Here is a 22,338-nt window from a genome sequence, read left to right as displayed (position 1 = left end):
GGTACTGCATGTCCCAGTTTAAAGAGTGTTTTAAAATAAGAGCTGTGTCCCAGCTAATAGTTATGCCTTAAATCAGGACCAATAATTTGAGTTACAAGCATCCCCGGCATTAGTGGGTGTAGCAAATGCCACAGTGAAGCCCGTAAGATCCAGGGAAGTGGATCTCGCCAGTGTTAAAATAATATCTAAACGGCGGATATTTATCCATGAAAATATGGTAAAGCTGCTGGTAATGTGTTTGACAGGGAAGCAGCTAGAAGATCACTTAGAAAGTCCAAATACTGTACAATATTATTGCAACATAAAATTGCTGTAGTGGTTAGTAGTACACACTGCTATACTGTGTTTATACATTATTTCTTATCCAAATGTTTTTAATTTTAAAAGGCACGTTACATGTGCTGTTTGGGTGGGGGCAGACCACTAATTAAATTGATTTCAATAAAAGACGTTGATTTGAGATACAAGTGCTTTAAGTTAAGAGCTACGCCACACAGACCCAATTAGGATTGTTAATTGACATACTACTGTAGAACATTCAGCTCAATAGTTCAGCAATTATAATTACGTGATAATAAAAAAAGATGGTTTGTGATTTGTAAAAGCCTTTGGTAAAGCTCCTTTCAATCAGGTTTACTTTTTTTTTAAATTTTATTTTCAGGTATTAAATACCGTACACAAATTTAAAAAAAAAGTATAATATTTTTATTGAGTATTGATGGTGCAAACATGTATACATTCATAAACAGCTGATTTCTAATTAAAAAAAGTTACAAATGGTGTTCCCAAAGTAGGTTTCAGCTCTGCTGGAGCGCACTACATCTCCCAGCGTCCCACTGGTGTCTACGCCGAGACCTGACCTCTTTGGACGTCATTATCATGTGCCGGTGATGTCATTTGCCTGCGCCCGGCGGGTCAGACTCAGTACCTTCACGAAGCAATGGCGAGTGGCAAGAAGAGTGCTTTACTTTCTTCTTTGGCAGACTATGGAGACGATTCAGATGCTTACTCGGATCCCGAATCAGAAGAAACATGTATGTAGAAAGTAATAATTTATTTAAGATAAAGAGTTACGACATTGTTTCCTGCAACGCTAGCACTTCGTGTGGGAGCTGAAATTAGCTCCTAGTTTAGCTGCCAATACAATTCGAAAGATGAGGCGGTTTATTTTATTTAATTGCTGCCGGTTTGTGTTTTTTTATCCATCCATTTAAGACGAATTTGCCACTTTCCTTAATATTGGTAAATTCAGTCATGTTTGTTTATGTGTTCCCTGGTCTCACGTACCATTGCAATTTAAATCTGGTGGATTGTTACGGCCATTGTGTTTAGACTTAGGCTAAGACTTCCTTTTATTGCCATTCAAATTTGAACTTTACAGTACAGATAAGAACGAAATTTCGTTGCATTAGCTCGTTGTAGTGCAGGATAAAAGAGCAATACTGTGCATATATAATTAAATAGATTACTGTACATAATAAATATATTGCACTTTTGCATACCGTATGCATCCACGTTTATGGATGTATGTTATATTGTATTTACATTCCAGCGAGTTAATCCGTTTTTTGGGGGGATATTGAGGGGATTATTTTGATGCGTTCAAGAGTTTTATGGCCTGAGGGAAGAAGCTGTTACAGAACCTGGAGGCATACTTGCAAACCCTCGCGATTTTACCGGGAGATTCCCGAATTTCAGGGCCCCTCCCGAAAATCTCCCGGGGCAACCATTCTCCCGATTTCCACCCGGACAACAATATTGGGGGCGTGTCTTAAAGACACTGCCTTTAACATCCTCTCACCTGAAACCTTCACCACTTAACAACCGCATGCTGTCCAGGCGTCCGCTTTTCCTCCATATAAACAGCGTACCGGCCCAGTCACATAATAATGTAGATTTGGATGGGTTTAACAATGTTCTTTACTCGAAGATGTCAAGAAATGCTGACACGTTGTATGATCTTTCAATTGGTTTAATGATAACACAAGGCATACTTGCTCAACAGCCATACAGGTCACACTGACGGTGGCCGTATGAACATCTTTAACACTGTTACTTATATGCGCCACACTGTCAACCCACACCAAACAAGAATGACAAACACATTTCGGTAGAACATCCGCACCGTAACACAACATAAACACAACAAAACAAATACCCAGAATCCCTTGCAGCACTAACTCTTTCGGGACGCTACAATAACATCTACGGCTTTTAGAGCTCAGTGCACAACTGCACACACAATAAGAAGGAGACGAAGCAGAAGAAGGAAGAAGAGACATGGCGACGACGAGTAGGAAGAAGAAATACACTTGCAAGTTCCAAAATGATTGGAAAAAAGAATTTCATTTCATCCAGAAAAGCTCGAAGGGGAAGGAGTATGCTACCTGCACCTCAACCCCGCCCCCACAACCATGCCCCCCCCATACTCCCGAATTCGGAGGTCTCAAGGTTGGCAAGTATGCTTGGAGGTTCTGCTGCGGAGGCTGCAGAACCTCTTTCTAGAGTCCAGCAGTGAAAACAGTCCTTGGTGGGGGTGGGAGGAGTCTCTGCAGATTTTCTGAGCCTTGGTCAGGCAGCAGCTTTTTGCGATTTCCCGGATAGGGGGAAGAGGAGTCCTGATGATCTTTTCCGCCATCCTCACCACTCTCTGCAGAGTCTTGCAGTCTGAGGCCCTGCAGGCTCCAGTCCAGACAGAGATGCTATTGGTCCGTAGGCTCTCTATAGTGCCTCTGTAGAATGAGGGGAGGGAGCTGTGCTCTTTTCATCCGACGAAAAAGTGCATGCGCTGCTGAGCTCTTTTTACAAGAGCTCCGGTGTGTAGGGACCAGGTTATATTGTCCGTTATCTGCACCCCCAGGAACTTGGTGCTCCTTACCATCTCCACTGCTGTGCTGTTGATGAAGAGTGGAGTGTGGCTGGACTGGTGCCTCCTGAAGTCGGTGATGACCTCCTTGGTCTTGTCGACGTTCAGGACCAGGTTGTTGGTTCTGCACCAGTCAACCAGATGTTTCACCTCCTCCTTGAAGTCCATGTCGTTGTTGTCACGGATAAGCCCACTACTGTTGTGTCGTCCGCATACTTCGCAATGTGGTTAGTAGTGGACCTGGCGCAGCAGTCATGGGTCATCAATGTGAACAGCAGTGGACTCAGGACGCAGCCCTGGGGGGAGCAGGTGCTCAGGGAGATGGCACTGGAGGTGTTGTCGCCCACTCTCACAGACTGCGGTCTGTCTGTGAGAAAGTCAAGCAGCCAGTTGCATAGTTTACTGTATGAACTAAGCATTGACTGTATTGCCTTGTATACCTTTCTTTTGAACTGATCTGTTGATTTGTTTTTGATGTCTCTTCCTCTTCAACATCAGCAGCGGATGTTCCTGGAGAAGGAGCAGGAGGAGGATTGGTTTTTGGCTATGGTGAGGATGACCAGAATCGAACTGTCGATGTCATTGACAAGGCATCTGAAAATGAAGACAGTGGAGAGAGTAATTCGGTGTGTATTTTACACATGTATTCACAGTCTGGCCTGTCAGTTGTATCCTGTGTGTGTCGGAAAACTGTTAATATTTGACACCCATCTTTTTGGGAGGAGGGAATTTCCTTTTCCATTTTTTAAAAATTAATCTCGTAAAAATTAAGTGGCAAACATGGTGGGTTAAAACAAATGCACCAAGTGTGTTCCGTTTATCAGCGTACTTCCATACACAGCCTACCCTATCATAATGGGCTGGGTTTCTGAAAAGGCCCACCTCTCTACAAAAGCTTTTTCAGAGGGTAGGGAGAATGTGTTTGATCTAGGAAAAGATTAATTGATTAAGTCAATTAATTTGATTAGAAAAAATGCTTTGCTTTACATTCTGTTGCTTCGATTTATCGTTAAATGAGTGTAACTAGTATAAATGTGTAAAATTGTTGTGGGGCAGACTGTTTCGTACATGGACATGCATTCTCCGCTGTTTCCACTTCCACTTCTAATACAAAGTAGCGTATAATTCTTACTTATATCTGTCATTAATAGGGATGGAAATCAAAATGTTTCTTGTTCAGAACCGGTTCCCAGTGTATCAATTTCTTGAAATCGCATGCCATTTAGTTAAACGGTTGTCTTATCGATCCTTCCGGGTGGTAATACTGTCATTCATTTTCTGAGATTTTCAATTCAAAGTTTTCATAAACTGTAGGCCATAATCAAAATTATAACCAATAAAGGCTTGACATATCTCACTTTGCATGTAATTAGTTAATATCAGATGTTACCAAATGTTACATAATTCTGTAATTTGCACATGATTAAATTCTGCAGAAGAATATGAATTTCTTATATTTATTTACAAAAACTTTTTTGTCTTCTATGCTACATTTGTGCCTCACTGTAGACTTTGTGAGGTCATGTCAAAATTGATGCTAATCCACCCTTTTTAGCCTTCTTTTTTTTCAAATAAGAATCGATAAGAGAAACGTTAAGAAACCGATTCGTTAAGAAGAATCGAAAGTAGAATCGGAACCAAAAAAATCGTATTAATTCCCATCCCTAGTCATTAATCTAGCTTTGGAAGCGCTAAAAACTACAACAAAATGGGCGGGGAGAAGACATTGTCGAAGTGGAGGCAGTAAATAAGACCGCCAACAAAACAGCGCATGAAGAGGCGGCTGCAACGGTCTGTAAAACATAATCTATGCAACATTTTTACCAAAGAACCACCATTGCATCATTTGTAGACCACAAAGAAGTGTTTTAAATGTAGAAATAAAATCATGATATGACCGTCACCCCTTTAAATACACAGACATAGTTTCCACAAGACTGCTGCAATAGAGCACATATGAGAGTGTGGGTGCCATGATCTATGGGGAGACGAACAGCAGAGAATTGTTTTGTTAATTTTTATCAATGCACACATGTTAAAAGTGCAATTTCATGTTGATGATGTGCTTTTTTTTTTTTTTTTTTTTTTTTTTTTAGAAAAAAAGGAATTAAGGATTTGGCAAGCAGAAACCTTAAAATATGCATTAAGACTATGAATTGTGTTTTATCCAATTACTCAATCGAACAAACCAATCGATAGGTTACTCGATTACTAAAATAACTGATTGCTGCAGCCCTAGTTTGGTGCATCTTAAAATTAAAAACGTTTTTTCAAAATCCCTGATTAAGTTCTGCAGTGGAAGGGAGATCCTTTTTGCTATTGACTCAAACCACTTTTGACATGAACTACATATTCCTTTTAGTTGTTATACTCATTTATACCGACTGTAAACTTAGAGGCCACTATTGTTTTGTTTACCTTTGGTCATGACCATCAATTTCAACCATCGGCAAACCCATTCTACAGTTTTCATTTGTGTTTAAATGCTATAAACTTAGAGGCCACTATTGTCTTGTTTACCTTTTGTCATGACCATTCATTTCAACCATCGGCAAACCCATTCTACAGTTTTCATTTGTGTTTAAATGCAAACCTGTTCTCTAAGTTTTTTGTTTATGTTAGCGTATCCACCACACTTCAAAATTCAGGGAAGTTTATATAAATAGAGTAGAAGCACTGCAAGTGTGTTCCAAGTCAAAAGAAAAAAACGTAATAGTACATTAAATTATATAAAATGTTTTTTTTGGGTTTTGAATTTTTTTTTTTAATAATACAAAAAAGTTAAAAAGGGAATGTAAAAATTCCAACAAGTGATTCTAAAATGACATCCTTAGTGTACTATGATCAAACTTGAATGCCATAAATATCAATTAATTGTCATAGCGTTCAAGGTTGTTTTTTTTATTATCAGTGTGACATTAATGCTTCTCCGTAACATTGTAACCATCAGGTATTTGAAATAATTCTTACACGGTAGAAAAAATCCACAGATAGATCATTTATAGTTTATTATTTTGTTATATAGTACCTCCTTATCAAGACTTTGCATGACAGTCCCCAAATACATGGCAAAAATCGAAATATTTTGTTAGGACACTGTAAATCTGTTTTGTATAGCATCGCAACAATGCCACTTTCTTCTGCCCATTTACTAACTCTTCATTCACTTAGCATGTAAAACCTTGTGTCAGACTGTTTGTCCATGAAATACCCTGTGATTTGTATTTACAGTGGTGGAAAATCAGACATGATAATATATCTATATAATTTATAGATATTTATATTTGTGTGTGTATATATATATATATATGTATATATATATATATATATATATATATATATATATATATATATATATATATATATATATATATATTATTTGTGCAAGTAATATGTCTGTTATTACAAACAAAATTAAGAGGCCCTCTTGTTTGTACAGCTGTTATGTTCTTCTCCCAGCCCTTTTCCTGCGGTTTGAAGGTTTAACATGCATTTTTGTTTTCATAGGAAGTGACGAATGACGAATCTGACGAGGGGAGGGACACAGATGATATTGAGGTATTTGAGCATGCACTTGCTGTGGGCTGGGTTTAATTAAACAAAAGCTTTATTGACTAAAAAACATAAATGAGGAGGGTGGCACGCTTAGGCGATGAAGATGCATGCTCACTAGATGGTGCTGTGGTCCTGCTTATGCCTGAGACCACTTTTGTAAATAAGATTGTCTTGTAACTGGCACTCCCTGTTAGATACTTAGTATCTTCACGTGTCTCTCCATGTGCCACAAGGTGGACTTATGATGTTGAGCCTCAGAGGGCGCAAAGTGTGTGTGTGTGTGTGTGTGTGTGTGTGTGTGTGTGTGTGTGTGTGTGTGTGTGTGTGTGTGTGTGTGTGTGTGTGTGTGTGTGTGTGTGTGTGTGTGTGTGTGTGTGTGTGTGTGTGTGTGTGTGTGTGTGTGTGTGTGTGTGTGTGTGTGTGTGTGTGTGTGTGTGTGTGTGTGTGTGTGTGTGCGTGTGTGTGTGTTCCAAGTAAGTGGAGTATGAGTCAATCAGAAAGCAAACACTGTCTGTTCACTGTAGTTTGTCATGAAGCAGAGCATTTCCTCAAACCATGACCTCTTATCTAACAGAGACCAGTGTGTGCCCAAAACGGGATTCGAGGTCATGCCAACATGTGACAGTAATGCTGTTTTAGAATGTCTGATACTAGGGCTGGACGATTTTGGCAAAAATAATAATGACGATTATTTTAATTGATATTGTAATCACGATTAATTACACAATTATTAATTAATTTGAAAACATGAATATTTATTGTACTACCAAAACTCAACTTTACATATACCTGTAGTTAAAAAACTGGATATAAATTAGTAACGAATAAACCACAATAAGTGAAATAATAATAATAGCAATAACAATACATGTAGATAAAAGCAATATAAAAAACAATAAAGTTATGTTTTTCCGTTTTAATCTTTTTTAATTCTTTTTTTTTTACCTTTTACACTTATTTTACCACCATAGAGTGTGTGTTCTTGGTGTAAAATATTTTTTATAAAATGTTTGTAAATTAAATGCAAGAATTCTCACATTTATTGGTGCAATAAATCTTTGGACATTTTTGACCAGTATTTTTGGTTATAGCAGAAATTGGTAATGAATCAATAAATGCTTTAAATACATTATGCTTGTGCAAAGTACTTTTTTGAAGCCTTTATTTTGGTTGTGCCATCAGACCAGATGTGGTGCATCGTGTTACTATTGTGAAGGGGGGAAGTGGGCTGTGCTGCTGTTTTGAGCTTGACGAGTAATGAGGCGACTCACTTGAGGCTGTCTAAAAAATAATAGAGCACCTCTCAAGTTGCGACCACTGTCCTGTTTGTACATTAATGTTACATCGATGATCCACAACAACAGAAGCAGATAAGCTGTGTTGTGGGTGTATGGATTGTTCTTGTTAGCGTTAGCTTCGTAGTTACAATTGGGCGTCTCAACATTGACGGGAGAGTTGTGTGTGTCGGGGATAAATCTGCGCTACCAGACACATTAATTTCCCATGTTTATGCTCCTCACAATGACATAATTTCACTTACATTTGTATCAATTTCCCCGATATTTTTTGCGTTTATCAGAGGATTCTGTTTTATTGGCCAATTATGTGACTGCGTCCACGGTTATGTGAATGCGAAAATCATATGCCTTACTTTTTTGTTGAGTTAAGTGATTATTGATTAGGCGTACTAGTGCTGTGTCAAATAAAAAGTAGCAAACATGATGAGATCACAAACTTCTCATAAACATTGCCTTTTTTAATTCATTCGCTCCTCGTCTGTTTCAAAGTCACAAGCAAGTAATTTGCATGCATGTTGCATGGCCCATTAATCGTTTTTTCTTCCAATTGATTTATTTTAATAATCGTGACAAATCAACATTAAAATTTGAGTAATTGTTTAGCCCTAACTGATACTACTGTGTGTCGCTGTAGCTTTTTACCACAACACACACCACCTGCAAAGCTCACATAGCATCTGTAAACCTGACGTTTGTTGTGGAGTTTAAAGAAAAGTGAAGCGAGCCTTTTAACATCGGCCTAAAAAATAAGTATGTGTTGATATTGTTCTTAAAAATATTCATTTGAACATATAAAAGACGTTCCGCGAATGGACACTGGGCAGGACGGCGTGGCTTGGTTGGTAGAGCGGCCGTGCCAGCAACTTCAGGGTTTCTGGTTTGATCCTCGGCTTCCGCCATCCTAGTCACGTCCGTTGTGTCCTTGAGCAAGACACTTCACCCTTGCTCCTGATGGGTCGTGGTTAGGGCCTAACATGGTAGCTCCCGCCATCAGTGTGTATATGTGTGTATAAATGGGTGAATGTGGAAATAGTGTCAAAGCGCTTTGAGTACATTGAAGGTAGAAAAGCGCTATACAAGTAGGGACGGCGTGGCGAAGTTGGTAGAGTGGCTGTGCCAGCAATCGGAGTGTTGCTGGTTACTGGGGTTCAATTCCCACCTTCTACCTTCCTAGTCACGTCCGTTGTGTCCTTGGGCAAGACACTTCACCCTTTGCCTCTGATGGCTGCTGGTTAGCGCCTTGCATGGCAGCTCCCGCCATCAGTGTGTGAATGTGTGTGTGAATGGGTAAAATGTGGAAATACTGTCAAAGCGCTTTGAGTACCTTGAAGGTAGAAAAGCGCTATACAAGTATAACCCATTTATCATTTATTCCCTGCAATTACTTTCGACCACAATATGAGGAAAGATTGTTACCATCTTATGATCACACTGCAGTTGTACTGTGTCTCATAATTTCCCAATAATGCATGTGGCAAGTACAACATATTGTCTACTTCCAAATAATCTCAATTATGCATCTTGGGAAAAATTTCATGAGGCCACGGGGAAGACCCAGGACACGTTGGGAAGACTATGTCTCCCGGCTGGCCTGGGAACGCCTCGGGATCCCCCGGGAGGAGCTGGACGAAGTGGCTGGGGAGAGGGAAGTCTGGGCTTCCCTGCTTAAGCTGCTGCCCCCGCGACCCGACCTCGGATAAGCGGAAGAAGATGGATGGATGGATGGATGGGAAAAATTTCAAGATGAAGCCAAAGTGCACTATAACCTATACAAGTGAATTTATTTAGAAGATTTCTAAACTTTCGAAGACACATGGCCAACTGTTCAATGTTGAAGTATTTTTTTGAACAACCATTGTGTAGGGGTGTAACGGTACGTGTATTTGTATTGAACCGTTTCGGTACGAGGGTTCCGGTTTGGTTCGGAGGTGTACCGAACGAGTTTCCACACGGACATATTAAGTAGCGTAACGCACGTTGTGTAAACAATGCACACCGAGGCACAACACACGGCATGCTAGCAGCTAACTGGCTACGATAGACTGACCATACGTCCTCTTTTCACCGGACATGTCCTCTTTTGCGGAGCTGTCAGGGCGGAGTTTCTTAAATGCCTCAAATGGCCGGCATTTTGAGTTAGGGTTGCATGTATTGTCAATGTACGTTCAGGGTTAAGAAGGGGTTAAAAACAAAACAAATTGTGCGCGCAGCAGCATTCGTGAGGGAGGGGCAGAGACAGAGAAAATTATGATAAACGCGCATGCGCCGCCAGGATCTGCTTTTTATCCATAGATTTATCAGATTTAATTTTTTATTATCTATAGCAGGGGTGTCAAAAGTGTGCCCCGGAGGCCATTTGCGGCCCACAGCTAATGTTTTAAAGGCCCACAGCACATTCTAAAAATACTATTAAAATAAACAAAAACAACAAAAGTGAACTAAAAAAGCTTAAAGGTTAAATGTAATTTAGAGAAAGTTGCAATGTTGACTAATAAAACAAAGCTGTTTTTTTTCCTTTCAAACTGTCATTGCTCAAAACATAATATTGAATCAAAATCAATGTTATTATGAATTATTGACCTATCCAAGGTTCCGAATACTTCACATCAAATATTCCACTAAGAAAAATATTTTTGGTGGAAGATTTTGCAAATTTGGTAAATAAATAACCCAAAAATTTATATTTTGTTGTTTTCTTACTGTACCCAAAATGCATACTTGCCAACCCTCCCGTTTTTAGCGGGAGAATCCCGGTATTCAGCGCCTCTCCCGACAACCTCCCGGCAGAGATTTTCTCCCGACAAACTCCCGGTATTCAGCCGGAGCTGGAGGCCACGCCCCCTCCAGCTCAATGCGTACCTGAGTGGGGACAGCCGTTCTCACGTCCGCTTTCCCAGCAGCTTGCCTGCCCAATGACGTCATAACATCTACGGCTTTTAGAGAGTAGAGTGCACAACAAGGAGAGAGAGTTCTTGGTTTCTTATGTGTGTTTATTGTTAGGCAGTTTCATTAACGTCCTCCCAGCGCGGTAACAACACACAACAACAGCAGTCACGTTTAGTCTACCGTAAAGCAGTTTGTCTGCCGTAAACAGAAATGTTGTGACACTCTTAAACAGGACAATACTGCCACCTACTGGATAGCCTGCAGAACACTGAAATTCAAGTATGTGTTTTATTTATATGTATAATAAAATAAAAAAAATAAAAAATAAAAATATATAGCTAGAATTCACTGAAAGTGAAGTATTTCATACATATATATATATATATATATATATATATATATATATATATATATATTATATATATATATATATGAAATACTTGATTTGGTGAATTCTAGCTGTAAATATACTCTCCTCTTAACCACGCCCCAACCCCCACCCCCCCGCCCCCCACCCACCTCCCGATATTGGAGGTCTCAAGGTTGGCAAGTATGCCAAAATGAACCGAACCGTGACCTCTAAACCGAGGTACATACCGAACCGAAATGTTTGTGTACCGTTACACCCCTACCATTGTGTGATTCTTGAACCAATGTGTTCCCTGGTTCAATTAGAATTTGTATGTTAACCAGTTCTCTTCATCATGCTGTTGACATAATAAGACCAAGACGTTGTATGCCTTACTGTTAAAAGTTTTTTTAAAACAAGTCAACTGTTGAGGATTTTACCATTGAGATCCTTGTTTGAGAACAGCAAGTTGTGCGAAAAGTAAGGGAATATTCAATTGTTTGGAGAAGGACAAAATTATGTTCACCTGAAAAGGCTATAATGTATTTTATCTTTATCCCGACTTTCCACCAGAAAGCCAAATATCCCAAACTTATTGTAAGTAGTGTAAGTATTTACTTCAAGTTTAAATTTGTAGATTAGTTTTAATTCATTAGTTGTGGTGTTTTGGTGTGTTAGTTTCGGCTTACTTTAAGTGATTAGGTCACAAACAATAGTCAAGATTGATTGTCAGAAGTAGAGCATTGTGTAAATGTTGCTAAAGCCCTAAATCTGCTAATGCTTGATTGGAGCTTTGGATTTTGTGTTACATGTTAACTTAAACCTACATTCATTAATGGCACTTTGGGTCAAAGTGTTTCCCAAAAGACAAGTCTGTGGTAGTATCAAAATTAGGGCTGCAACTAACAACTAATTTGATAATCGATTAATCTGTCGATTATTACTTCGATTAATCGTTTAATAATCGGATAAAAAAGACAAACTACATTTCTATCCTTTCCAGTATTTTATTGGAAAAAAACAGCATACTGGCACCATGTTCTTTCAACTTGCCAAATAAAACAAGGAAAATGTTGCAAAAATTTCTTTTTTTTTATAAAGTGCACCATTGTCATGCACAATAGCAATAATTTTGCTTGGGGGAATTTCAAACCTGGCTACTACCTATTCCAACCATTCTGCAATGTTGGATGCTGAATGAAATGAAATAAATGGACATTGGGGATGCAGCATACACCAATAATAACACAGAAATGTAACTCATCAGGTCAGATATTTTACACGTTTCTGTTGTGAATAATAAAGGATTCATTTTAGGCTGCCTCTGAATAATAGCATGAAATATTCCAGCACCTTCATAATGTTTAGTTATACTAAAGCGTCACTCAAATCTAAATATATTTACTGTATATAGCTTTATCGGGCCCGGCTACATTGATCCGTTATGAAACGAACCTGAGATATTTCTGTCCGTTACGTTTATTTCGAAATTGGTAACTGTGCGTTTTCTCTCTCAAAACGGAGTCAAATGTGCCGGAGACACATTATCAGCCCCGCGTTGCAACAAAGGGATAACGTTAACGTTACTCACAAAAAAACTGAACTCATGAATGCCTGTTGCCACTCAAAACAACACAGAAAATGCACTCTCCAAGAAGTTCCTAACACTCTGAAAGTTAATACACAACAGTTGCTGCTTCGCTTCCTTAAAAAAAATCTCCTTGTCGTCACGTGAGCTGCACATGACACATCATTGGCTGGCTTACTGCCACCTCATGAGACGTAGCCTCAGCGCCCCACTGGCGCTGTTTTGTACTGTTTTTGTACTTATTTTGATTATTGTTTTTCAGCTGTTTGTAAACGTTGCAGTTTATAAATAAAGGTTTATTTAAATTTTTTTTAAAAAAAAACCCTAGCCTCAGCGCATGCGCATAGCATAGATCCAACGAATCGATGACTAAATTAATTGCCAACTAATTTTATAATCGATTTTAATCGATTTAATCGATTAGTTGTTGCAGCCCTAATCAACATATATTTTCTTTCCTTTGTTTTTCAATTGTGGCTGCTTATTGTATTACTACAATGTAACAGGCCTCGAAGTTTGACTTTTTAATGTCAAGGCAAGTTTTGCTTTAAAGGAGGGTTCATATTTTAGGGCACCAAGGCAAGTTTGCGTGTGTGTGTGCTGTGCCTATATACAGTATGTGTATGTATATATATATACACAATTTTGAAAAATGGCACCTGATGGCCATAAGATGTAACTGCTTTTTTTGTCCATATAGATAAAAATAGTGTTCATTTTTGATATCTGAGAGCTGCCAATTATATTATGGCAAAAGTAATAATTAAGATTATTGTTATCAATATTGAAATCATGATTAGTGATTGTTAGGTAAAGCAGTGTAGGGGTGTGAACGTAATACCATCATGTAATTTATAATGTCTAATAAAGAGGCTATAGATAAACGTTATCCATAGATCTAAATACACATATTAGTTTTTGGGTGGCACAGGGGTTAGTGCGTGTGCCTCACAATACGAAGGTCCTGGGTTCAATCCTGGGCTCAGGATCTTTCTGTGTGGAGTTTGCATGTTCTCCCCGTGCCTGCGTGGGTTTGCTCCGGGTACTCTGGCTTCCTCCCACCTCCAAAGACATGCACCTGAGAATAGGTTGATTGGCAACACTAAATTGGCCCTAGTGTATGAATGTGAGTGTAAATGTTGTCTGTCTATCTGTGTTGGCCCTGCGATGAGCTGGCGACTTGTCCAGGGTGTACCCGCCTTCCGCCCGAATGTAGCTGAGATAGGCAGTTCAATAAAGGACATCCCAGTAAACGAACTAAAGACTTTATAAACAAGTTGTGACAATGTTCACAACATATCGCCTGCTGCATGTTTCCTCACCTCATTAACTCTCAGTCACAGCAGCGGAAGGACGCTGTATTGACAAAATAAAAGCAACATCAAATAGTTTTTCTCCTTCGCTGTACACTTTTAGTGCGGGGACAAGTGCGTCTGTCTTCAGTATTGTCTACACCTGTTTCCATCTAAATACAGCAGTGCGCTGTTAAGCGCACGTCGGGAAGCGAGGGAAAATGACGTTAAGCCAAGCGCTTGGCTCCGTTTACTCCGAGGGGAAATCTCCGGAGCAAAGTCCGTAAAGTTAGTCTGCCATGATTATCAAGCCAAACAACCCTAGTGCGCATGCGCCTGACTTCGTGTTGCCTAAAATGCATGAATAAATGACAGTTTTTCCGTAATTAAAAAATTAGACGGTATTACTAACCGTCTGGAATTTTATCGCAAATTATCATTATACTGTTTATTGTCACATCCCTAGTCCATTAACAAGTAAAAAGTCAAGAGCGGTCATGGCATGTTCTTGCCGCAGATGCTGGTGCCGCGGTTAAGTACGAGCCCTGATGTAACACAGGGTGCACTTTCTACACCCCTGGTTTAATTACCAGTATTATTTTGGAATCTCTGAGTGTTGCATTTTAGTTTGGCGGACATGTAAACAGTCCTTTAATTTAGAGATGAAAAAAACGCCCTACTTGTTTTCCTGAAGTTGTTTGATAGTCGCCACAATGAAGTTACTGTAAAACTAAGCACAAATGAAAGTACATTACTATACATATGAAGTTTACTTACACGCAGGAATCATGTTAAATTGACAGCATAAACTGGAAAAAAGCACTTATACCATACATGATAATGGTTGGCTGGTATGCCGCTAGTTTAATGCTAACATACAGTACAGCTGACGACCCCAATGATAGGCTAACAAAAATTAGCATCACTTTCATTTTAAACTTGTACAAATGTTTAACAAATACAATTTTGACGGAACAAAATTGACTTAAAACAGCAAATGCATTTCTACAATGTGGTGATTTTCGATCAGGCATTTTTACATTTGTTTGCATCCATTCCCCATTAACCTGCGCTCTAGCAGTTTCTAGTCTTCCTGGGATCCAAATTAAAAATGGCAAATTACATAAAATTTGCACTATCATAACATTGTGAATAAAAATAAAAGCCTGTGGAAATTATATACAAAGTACCATAATTTTCGGACAATAGGGCACGTAGGATTATAAGGAGCATTGAAGGGGTCATATTATGAATTTTTTTAACATTTTATACACTTTTGTATGGTCAGGTCTACATAACATATAATGGTAGTTATTTGGTTAAAATGTTGCATAGATAATGTTTTACAGTCCATCGTTTAGCTGCTTTCTGACTGTCTCTTCAGGATGCACAGTTTTGTGGGCGGTGTCATTTACCTAGTAGGTTTTAGCGCTTCCATATAGGCCTGGGCTGATATTTGATAAGTCAATTTACTGATGATAAATGAAAATTAAAGTTGGCAAGTTTTCCAGCGTCGATAAATCGCCATATGCATGCTTTAAGAACATTCACGCTTTTCGTTGCTTTCAGCGGCTACGTGTGTTTGTACCATAGTGGAATGAACAGAAGGAGGCGAATTATCTTGTCCTCATTAAGTGTCTTTGACTGTTTGTGCAGTGAGGCGGGCCGCTGGCCAGCTAACATCGCAACTAGTCAAGTCAAGTCAAGTCAACTTTATTTATATAGCACGTTTTCAACAACTTTTTAGATTGAACCAAAGTGCTTTACAGGTTAAAAAAAGCATGGAGCAAACAAAAAACAAAAAACTAAGCAAAACAAAATACAAACAAAGAACATAAACAATGAATGTGCTAAACAAGATAATGCAATACGGTAAAAGGGGTCGAATAAAAAGTTTAAAAATTTGCAGAATAAAAAAAAAAAATAATAAAAGTGCGACAAATTGAAAAATACAACTAAAGCGAAGGGGTGGGGGTGGGGGACTAGAAATGGTGGCCTAGTGGGCGGACTCAGCTCGGGTCAAAGGCCAGCGAGAAGAGGTAGGTCTTAAGGAGGGTTTTGAAGACCCCCAGGCTCTGGGCTGACCTAATGTGGTCAGCCCAGCTGCAACATGCTAACTAGTTAGCATGTAGCAGCTATCCATCAATCCATCCATCTTCTTCCGCTTATCTGAGGTCGGGTCGCGGGGGCAGCAGCCTAAGCAGGGAAGCCCAGACTTTCCTCTCCCCAGCCACTTCGTCCAGCTCTTCCCGGGGGATCCCGAGGCGTTCCCAGGCCAGCCGGGAGACATAGTCTTCCCAAAGTGTCCTGGGTCTTCCCTGTGGCCTACTACCGGTCGGACGTGCCCTAAACACCTCCCTAGGGAGGCGTTCGGGTGGCATCCTGACCAGATGCCCGAACCAACTCATCTGGCTCCTCTCGATGTGGAGGAGCAGCGGCTTTACTTTGAGCTCCTCCCGGATGGCAGAGCTTCTCACCCTATCTCTAAGGGAGAGCCCCGCCACCCGGCGGAGGAAACTCATTTCGGCCGCTTGTAACCGTGATCTTGTCCTTTCGGTCATAACCCAAAGCTCATGACCATAGGTGAGGATGGGAACGGAGATCGCCCGGTAAATTGAGAGCTTTGCCTTCCGGCTCAGCTCCTTCTTCACCACAACGGATCGATACAGCGTCCGCATTACTGAAGACGCCGCACCGATCCGCCTGTCGATCTCACGATCCACTCTTCCCTCACTTGTGAACAAGACTCCGAGGTACTTGAACTCCTCCACTTGGGGCAGGGTCTCCTCCCCAACCCGGAGATGGCACTCCACCCTTTTCCGGGCGAGAACCATGGACTCAGACTTAGAGGTGCTGATTCTCATCCCAGTCGCTTCACACTCGGCTGCGAACCGATCCAGTGAGAGCTGAAGATCCTGGCCAGATGAAGCCATCAGGACCACATCATCTGCAAAAAGCAGAGACCTAATCCTGCAACCACCAAACAGGATCCCCTCAACGCCACACTCTGCAAAGGAAATACAAAATATTTGCTATTTCGACATCTAGTGGACACATTTAGAACAGCAGTTTCTTTCATTCAAAATTACAGTTCGTTTTTATACTTAGCAAATTCAATTGCAGGCCAGATAAAAACTGTTTGCCGGCCTGATCCGGCCCGCAGGCTGTACGTTTGACACCCCTGGTCTAGTTAGTTTTAGGGTAATTCCTAAAAGTTTAAAGTACATGTGTGTATAATAGAAGACAATTTATTCCATTCATTTGACACTTTGAGAAATTAATTTCTGACTTCGCTATAAACAAACTACATTTAGAATTGTGTTGTTTAAATGTTTATAAAAAGGTTTACTTTAACAAAAATGTATTTCCACTGAAATCCAGTTCATTTTGCAGTGCATCTTACTGCTATAGTAAGGACAGTTGACACGTTTCACAATGTGATGTCTTGCACAGGGTAATCATCCCTCCATCTATTTTCTACCACTTGTCCCTTTTCGGGGTCGCGGGAGGTGCTGTAGCCTTTCTCAGCTGCACTCGGGCGGAAGGCGGAGTACACCCTGGACAAGTCGCCACCTCATCGCAGGGCCAACACAAATAGACAAACATTCATACTCACATTCACACAGTAGGGCCAATTTAGTGTTGCCATTTTAGATAATCTAAAATAAGGTGTGTATAGTTTAAAATAAAATATATTATAGAATAAGATAAACTGAGTTTCAATAATACAATGAATCATCCAATGACTTGGTTGTGCTTTGGTTAAAGTCTTAATTTAGGGATCAATGAAAGTCTTGGCTGACCATTTAAGAACATATATTTATGCATTATCCTTTTCTTCAAAGATAGCAAAAATATTTTGACGTTTTAAGGTGAAAATCCGTCTATCATTATAGTGTTTTGTTTAATTGTGATTAGCACATTCAAGAAAAGGTATTATTTCTATATAATGTACTATATAGTTCTCTTAGTGTTGTTGGTTCTTTCGGTACTTTGAAAAATTCTACCATTTGTACCATGTCTATTTATTGACCACAAAGTGCTGCTCCAGACCTGCAGTGCTCTAGCTTGCTGCAACCTGTGACGGTAGACCAAACAGGAAAAAAAAGATAAGCATCAGTGACATAAAAGTTATATATTTTTCTGTACGTCAGGTGCCGTTTAGTTTATTGGTTTAATCTCTGCCTGCAGGTCTGTTGTGTCTACATGTTTCTATTTGTTACACTCCTGCAGGGCTGTTGCTGTGTGATTCGGCCACTGTGTGGACAATACTTTGATGTACCAGTGCAGTTGCTAGGTGATACCGTGATGCCCATGAATAACCACACTGTTTCTTTGTGCCCAACCTATGTTATGCAGTCAATGCTGGCACAGCATGCTGCATACTTTAGAGGCTGTCCAAGGTCGCACCTTTTGCAAAACCAAAGTTTTCACTCAAAAGTGCTTATCTTTTTCCCTCTGGTTTACTAGTATTTTTAAGCATCTATCCTGTGTGTATCCTGTTTTTAATTAGCAGGAAAGACTTGCTTGTTTAACTTTCAGCCTTCCTTCTACAATTTTACATTATCCTGTCCAGTGGAGACTTAATGAAATTAAACGTTTGTCTACTTTTTGTCTCTCTGTATTTTAGGTTGCAGAAGTAGAAACAAAGGACCCAAATGAGCTTGTTGGTAAGTGTAAACACACACATTTCTATCACACTTCAATCACTCATAATAATGCATCTGTAGATGTATCCAAAACGTAGTTCGGAAAACTCAAGCATATTTTTTATATATACTGAATATTAAATTTTACATTACCATGTAACCTTTTCTACACATTTACTATTATAATCCTTATCTGCAAATAATTGTCCCTTAGAGCACAACATTTCAGACATTTAATGTCGTTATCTGAGTCTTGAACAAATATTTTAAAACTTAAGCTCAGTAAGAAACAAACAAATTAATTGTAACTGTTTTGTGACTATAACCATAGAACTGCAAGTGGCGAAAGCGGTGCAAATGTCTGTTCTGGTTACTCAATACAATATCGCAAAATGAGAATAAGCCAACACTAATACAAGAAAAATGACATGTTAACCAGAAAGTGAGCAGGTTTTAAATTTCACGGTATATAGTATAGTAGATTTAATTTTACACATTCCTCACACATAAATTTAGGGTAAGTAATTGTTTGTATTATACAGGGTTAAATCTTTTTTTTTCAATGAAGACAGCTATGAATGTAAAAATGTCATTTACCATTTTGGCAGCAACAGTTTGTCCCTGTAACCGATGTCTGATAGGAAATGCATTTCAAATGTGGCTTAAGTAAGAAATATAGGGGGGAACATCCACATTTGCCCCTATAAAAAGATTAAATGGTCGTGTTTTTAGTAACAGAATAAAAAAAATCTAACAATTCTCATTGTTTCAGTGACATTTGGCAGCAGTCGATTTGTAAAAGACTAACTCGACTCACATGAGTTATAAATGGTGCTTTGTTCGCCCTTTGACTGAAAGATGGGCCTTGATGCTCTAACTCAGGAGCTGGCAGTTCTTGGTGAGTTAATCATTGTGCACACACACACCATGCAGGTGTGTGAGATATCAAGCAGGAAATGAGTGATACAAGGAGTGGTGTTTTGTACACCGCACAATGAGCACACAGCGTGCCGACTCAGCAATTTGTTTACTCTGGCCTGTAGCTGCAGGCTGTCATTAATTGCAGCATTTGCCTTTCACCTCACTGCCAGCCAAAAGACTCAAGAGCTGACTAATGTAGTAATCATTAAAATGCATAATGGCATAAAAGCCAATGGCCCCTCCTCTTGACTAGCTTATCACAGTTTCAGTAGAATCCTTGAGGAGAGGAAATGCTTTAATTTTTAGTTCTCGACATCCCCCATCACCCACCGGTGTTATGTGGGGGATTGAGCGTGACTCATAACTGGACACTTGACATTCCGGCAGCAGCGCTTGGCTCCTCTGTGGTGTCTGACAGTAAATGCCACAGTGCGCCTCCTGTCAGCGAGCTGAAGACAGCTCTTTGTCTGCTCTTTAAAGGGACACGCATTGTGCCGCTGTCCAAAGAGACCCGCACAGCACAGATTGTGACTTTGTCTGTATCCAGCAGAACAGATGGTAGTTGTGAAACAAATTATCTGCTTTTTTGTAGGCTTGTTAATAACGCTCTGTGTACTTCCTGATTGTGCAGCTTCCATATTAAAACTTTTCACACACACACACATTTTTCTTGCATCAGTTGATTTTCACTTCCAGGAGTTTTATTTGTTATTCTGTCGAACAGAGGTAGTCTTGCTTTTATCTAGCCACCTTTCACAAAGCTTTATCTGTTGCTGCTACAATGTGAAATTGCCTTTGACCGTATATGCAGTTTTTTATTTTTACACATTGTATTAAATGTTTTATTGTCAAGGGCAACACTGTATACCTCTTAAAAAGACGATGTACAAGGTTCAGCAGAGCTTCACACATGCTCACCCAAACAAGATCTCAAAACCATGGGGCTTTTTCTTTGAATTTCTAAACATCCATCCATTTGCTACCGCTTGTCCCTTTTGGGGTCGCGGGGGGTGCTGGAGCCTATCTCAGCTGCATTTGGGCGGAAGGCGGGGTACACCCTGGACAAGTCGCCACCTCATCGCAGGGCCAACACATATAGACAGACAACATTCACACTCACATTCACACACCAGGGCCAATTTTAGTGTTGCTTATCAACCTATCCCCAAGTGCATGTCTTTAACAAAAAAAATACAACTACCGTATTTTTCGGAGATAAGTCGCTCCGGAGTATAAGTCGCACCGGCCGAAAATGCATAATAAAGAAGGAAAAAAAACATATATAAGTCGCACTGGAGGATAAGTCACATTTTTTGGGGAAATTTTTTTGATAAAACCCAACACCAAGAATAGACATTTGAAAGGCAATTTAAAATAAATAAAGAATAGTGAACAACAGGCTGAATAAGTGTACGTTATATGATGTATAAATAGCCAACTGAGAACGTGCCTGGTATGTTAACGTAACATATTATAGTAAGAGTCATTCAAATAACTATAACATATAGAACATGCTATACGTTTAACAAACAAACTGTCACTCCTAATCGCTAAATATGATGAAATCTTATACGTCTAGTCTCTTACGTGAATGAGCTAAATAATATTATTTCATATTTTACGGTAATGTGTTAATAATTTCACACATAAGTCGCTCCTGAGTATAAGTCGCACCCCCGGCCAAACTGCGACTTAAAGTCAGAAAAATACGGTAATTATTTTGAGAAAATAAAAATAGCAATCCTATCATAGTAGTATCGATCACATACAGTGGAAGCTCGATCTCAGAATCAGAATAGTTTTTATTGCCATTGTTTGAGAATGGGTTCACAAACTAGGAATTTTTCTTGGTGCAATCGTGCAACATAAAACACATAACACAGAACAAGTAATAAAATGAGCTGTAACTGAGCTATCAGATCTTGTTATTGTTCATGTGCCTGATGGCCGAGGGGAAAAAACTGTTCAGGTGGAGAGAGGTGTGGGTCTGGATGGACCGTAGTCTCCTGCCTGAGGGGAAAGGGGGGAATAGTTTGTGTCCAGGGTGAGAAGAGTCAGCTGTGATCCGACCCACATGCCTCCTGGTCCTGGAGAAGAACAGGTCCTGGAGGGATGGAAGCTTGCAGCCAATAACCTTCTCAGTAGCACGTACGATGCGCTGCAGTCAATGCTTATCCCGGACTGTGGCGCCGGGGAACCACACGGTGATGGAGGAGGTGAGGATGGACTCGATGATGGCTGAGTAAAACTGCACCATCATCTCGGTCGGCACCTTAAGTTTCCTCAGCTGCCGCAGGAAGTACATCCTCTGCTGGGCCTTCTTGATGAGGAAGCTGATGGTCGGCTCCCATTTGAGGTCCTGGGTGATGATGGTGCCCAAGAAACGGAAGGAGTCCACAATGGAGACGGGGGTGGGAGAGTCAATCAGGGTGAGGGGGGATGGTGGGGCTGTGACTTTCCTGAAGTCCATGATCATCTCCACTGTTTTCTGGGCGTTCAACTCCAGGTTGTTGAGGCTGCACCAGGACGCCAGCCGGTCCACCTCTCTTCTGTAGGCGGACTCGTCGCCATCCGAGATGAGCCAGATGAGGGTAGTGTCGTCCTCAAACTTGAGCAGCTTTACGGACTGGTGATTGGAGGTGCAGCAGTTTGTATACAGGGAGAAGAGCCAGGGGGAAAGTAAACAGCCCTGAGGAGTACCAGTGTTCATGGTACGACTGTCTGAGACAATCTTCCCCAGCCGCACGTGCTGTCTTCGGTCCGTCAGGAAGACATTGTTACAACTGCAGAGGGTGTCCGGCACGCTGAGCTGGTAGAGCTTGTCTCGTAGCAGTCAAGGGAGGATGGTGTTGAAGGCATAGCTGAAGTCCACAAACAGGATCCTGGCGTAGGTTCCTGGGGAGTCCAGATGCTCCAGGATGAAGTGGAGGGCCA

General features: G+C 40.2%; 1 protein-coding gene across 4 annotated transcripts in view; it reads left to right on the top strand.

Annotated features, from left to right (window-relative positions):
- The first annotated feature begins 875 nt into the window (after positions 1–875).
- Positions 876–22,338, top strand: part of sap30bp (SAP30 binding protein) — a 51,261-nt gene continuing 29,798 nt past the window's right edge. The window contains exons 1-4 of one of the 4 annotated variants that reach the window (XM_062056302.1): positions 876–1,034; positions 3,365–3,492; positions 6,374–6,424; positions 18,465–18,504. In XM_062056302.1, the coding sequence (XP_061912286.1) occupies positions 941–1,034; positions 3,365–3,492; positions 6,374–6,424; positions 18,465–18,504 (313 nt within the window). In that variant the 5' untranslated portion in view covers positions 876–940. The remainder of the gene's footprint in view (positions 1,035–3,364; positions 3,493–6,373; positions 6,425–18,464; positions 18,505–22,338) is intronic. The other 3 variants (XM_062056303.1, XM_062056304.1, XM_062056306.1) reach the window with 3 other exon arrangements.

Source organism: Entelurus aequoreus, linkage group LG08, assembly GCF_033978785.1.
Source record: "Entelurus aequoreus isolate RoL-2023_Sb linkage group LG08, RoL_Eaeq_v1.1, whole genome shotgun sequence".
Classification (NCBI taxonomy): Eukaryota; Metazoa; Chordata; class Actinopteri; order Syngnathiformes; family Syngnathidae; genus Entelurus; species Entelurus aequoreus.
The sequence above is the reverse complement of the archived record's forward strand: the minus strand, read 5'-3'. Positions and strand labels throughout refer to the sequence as shown.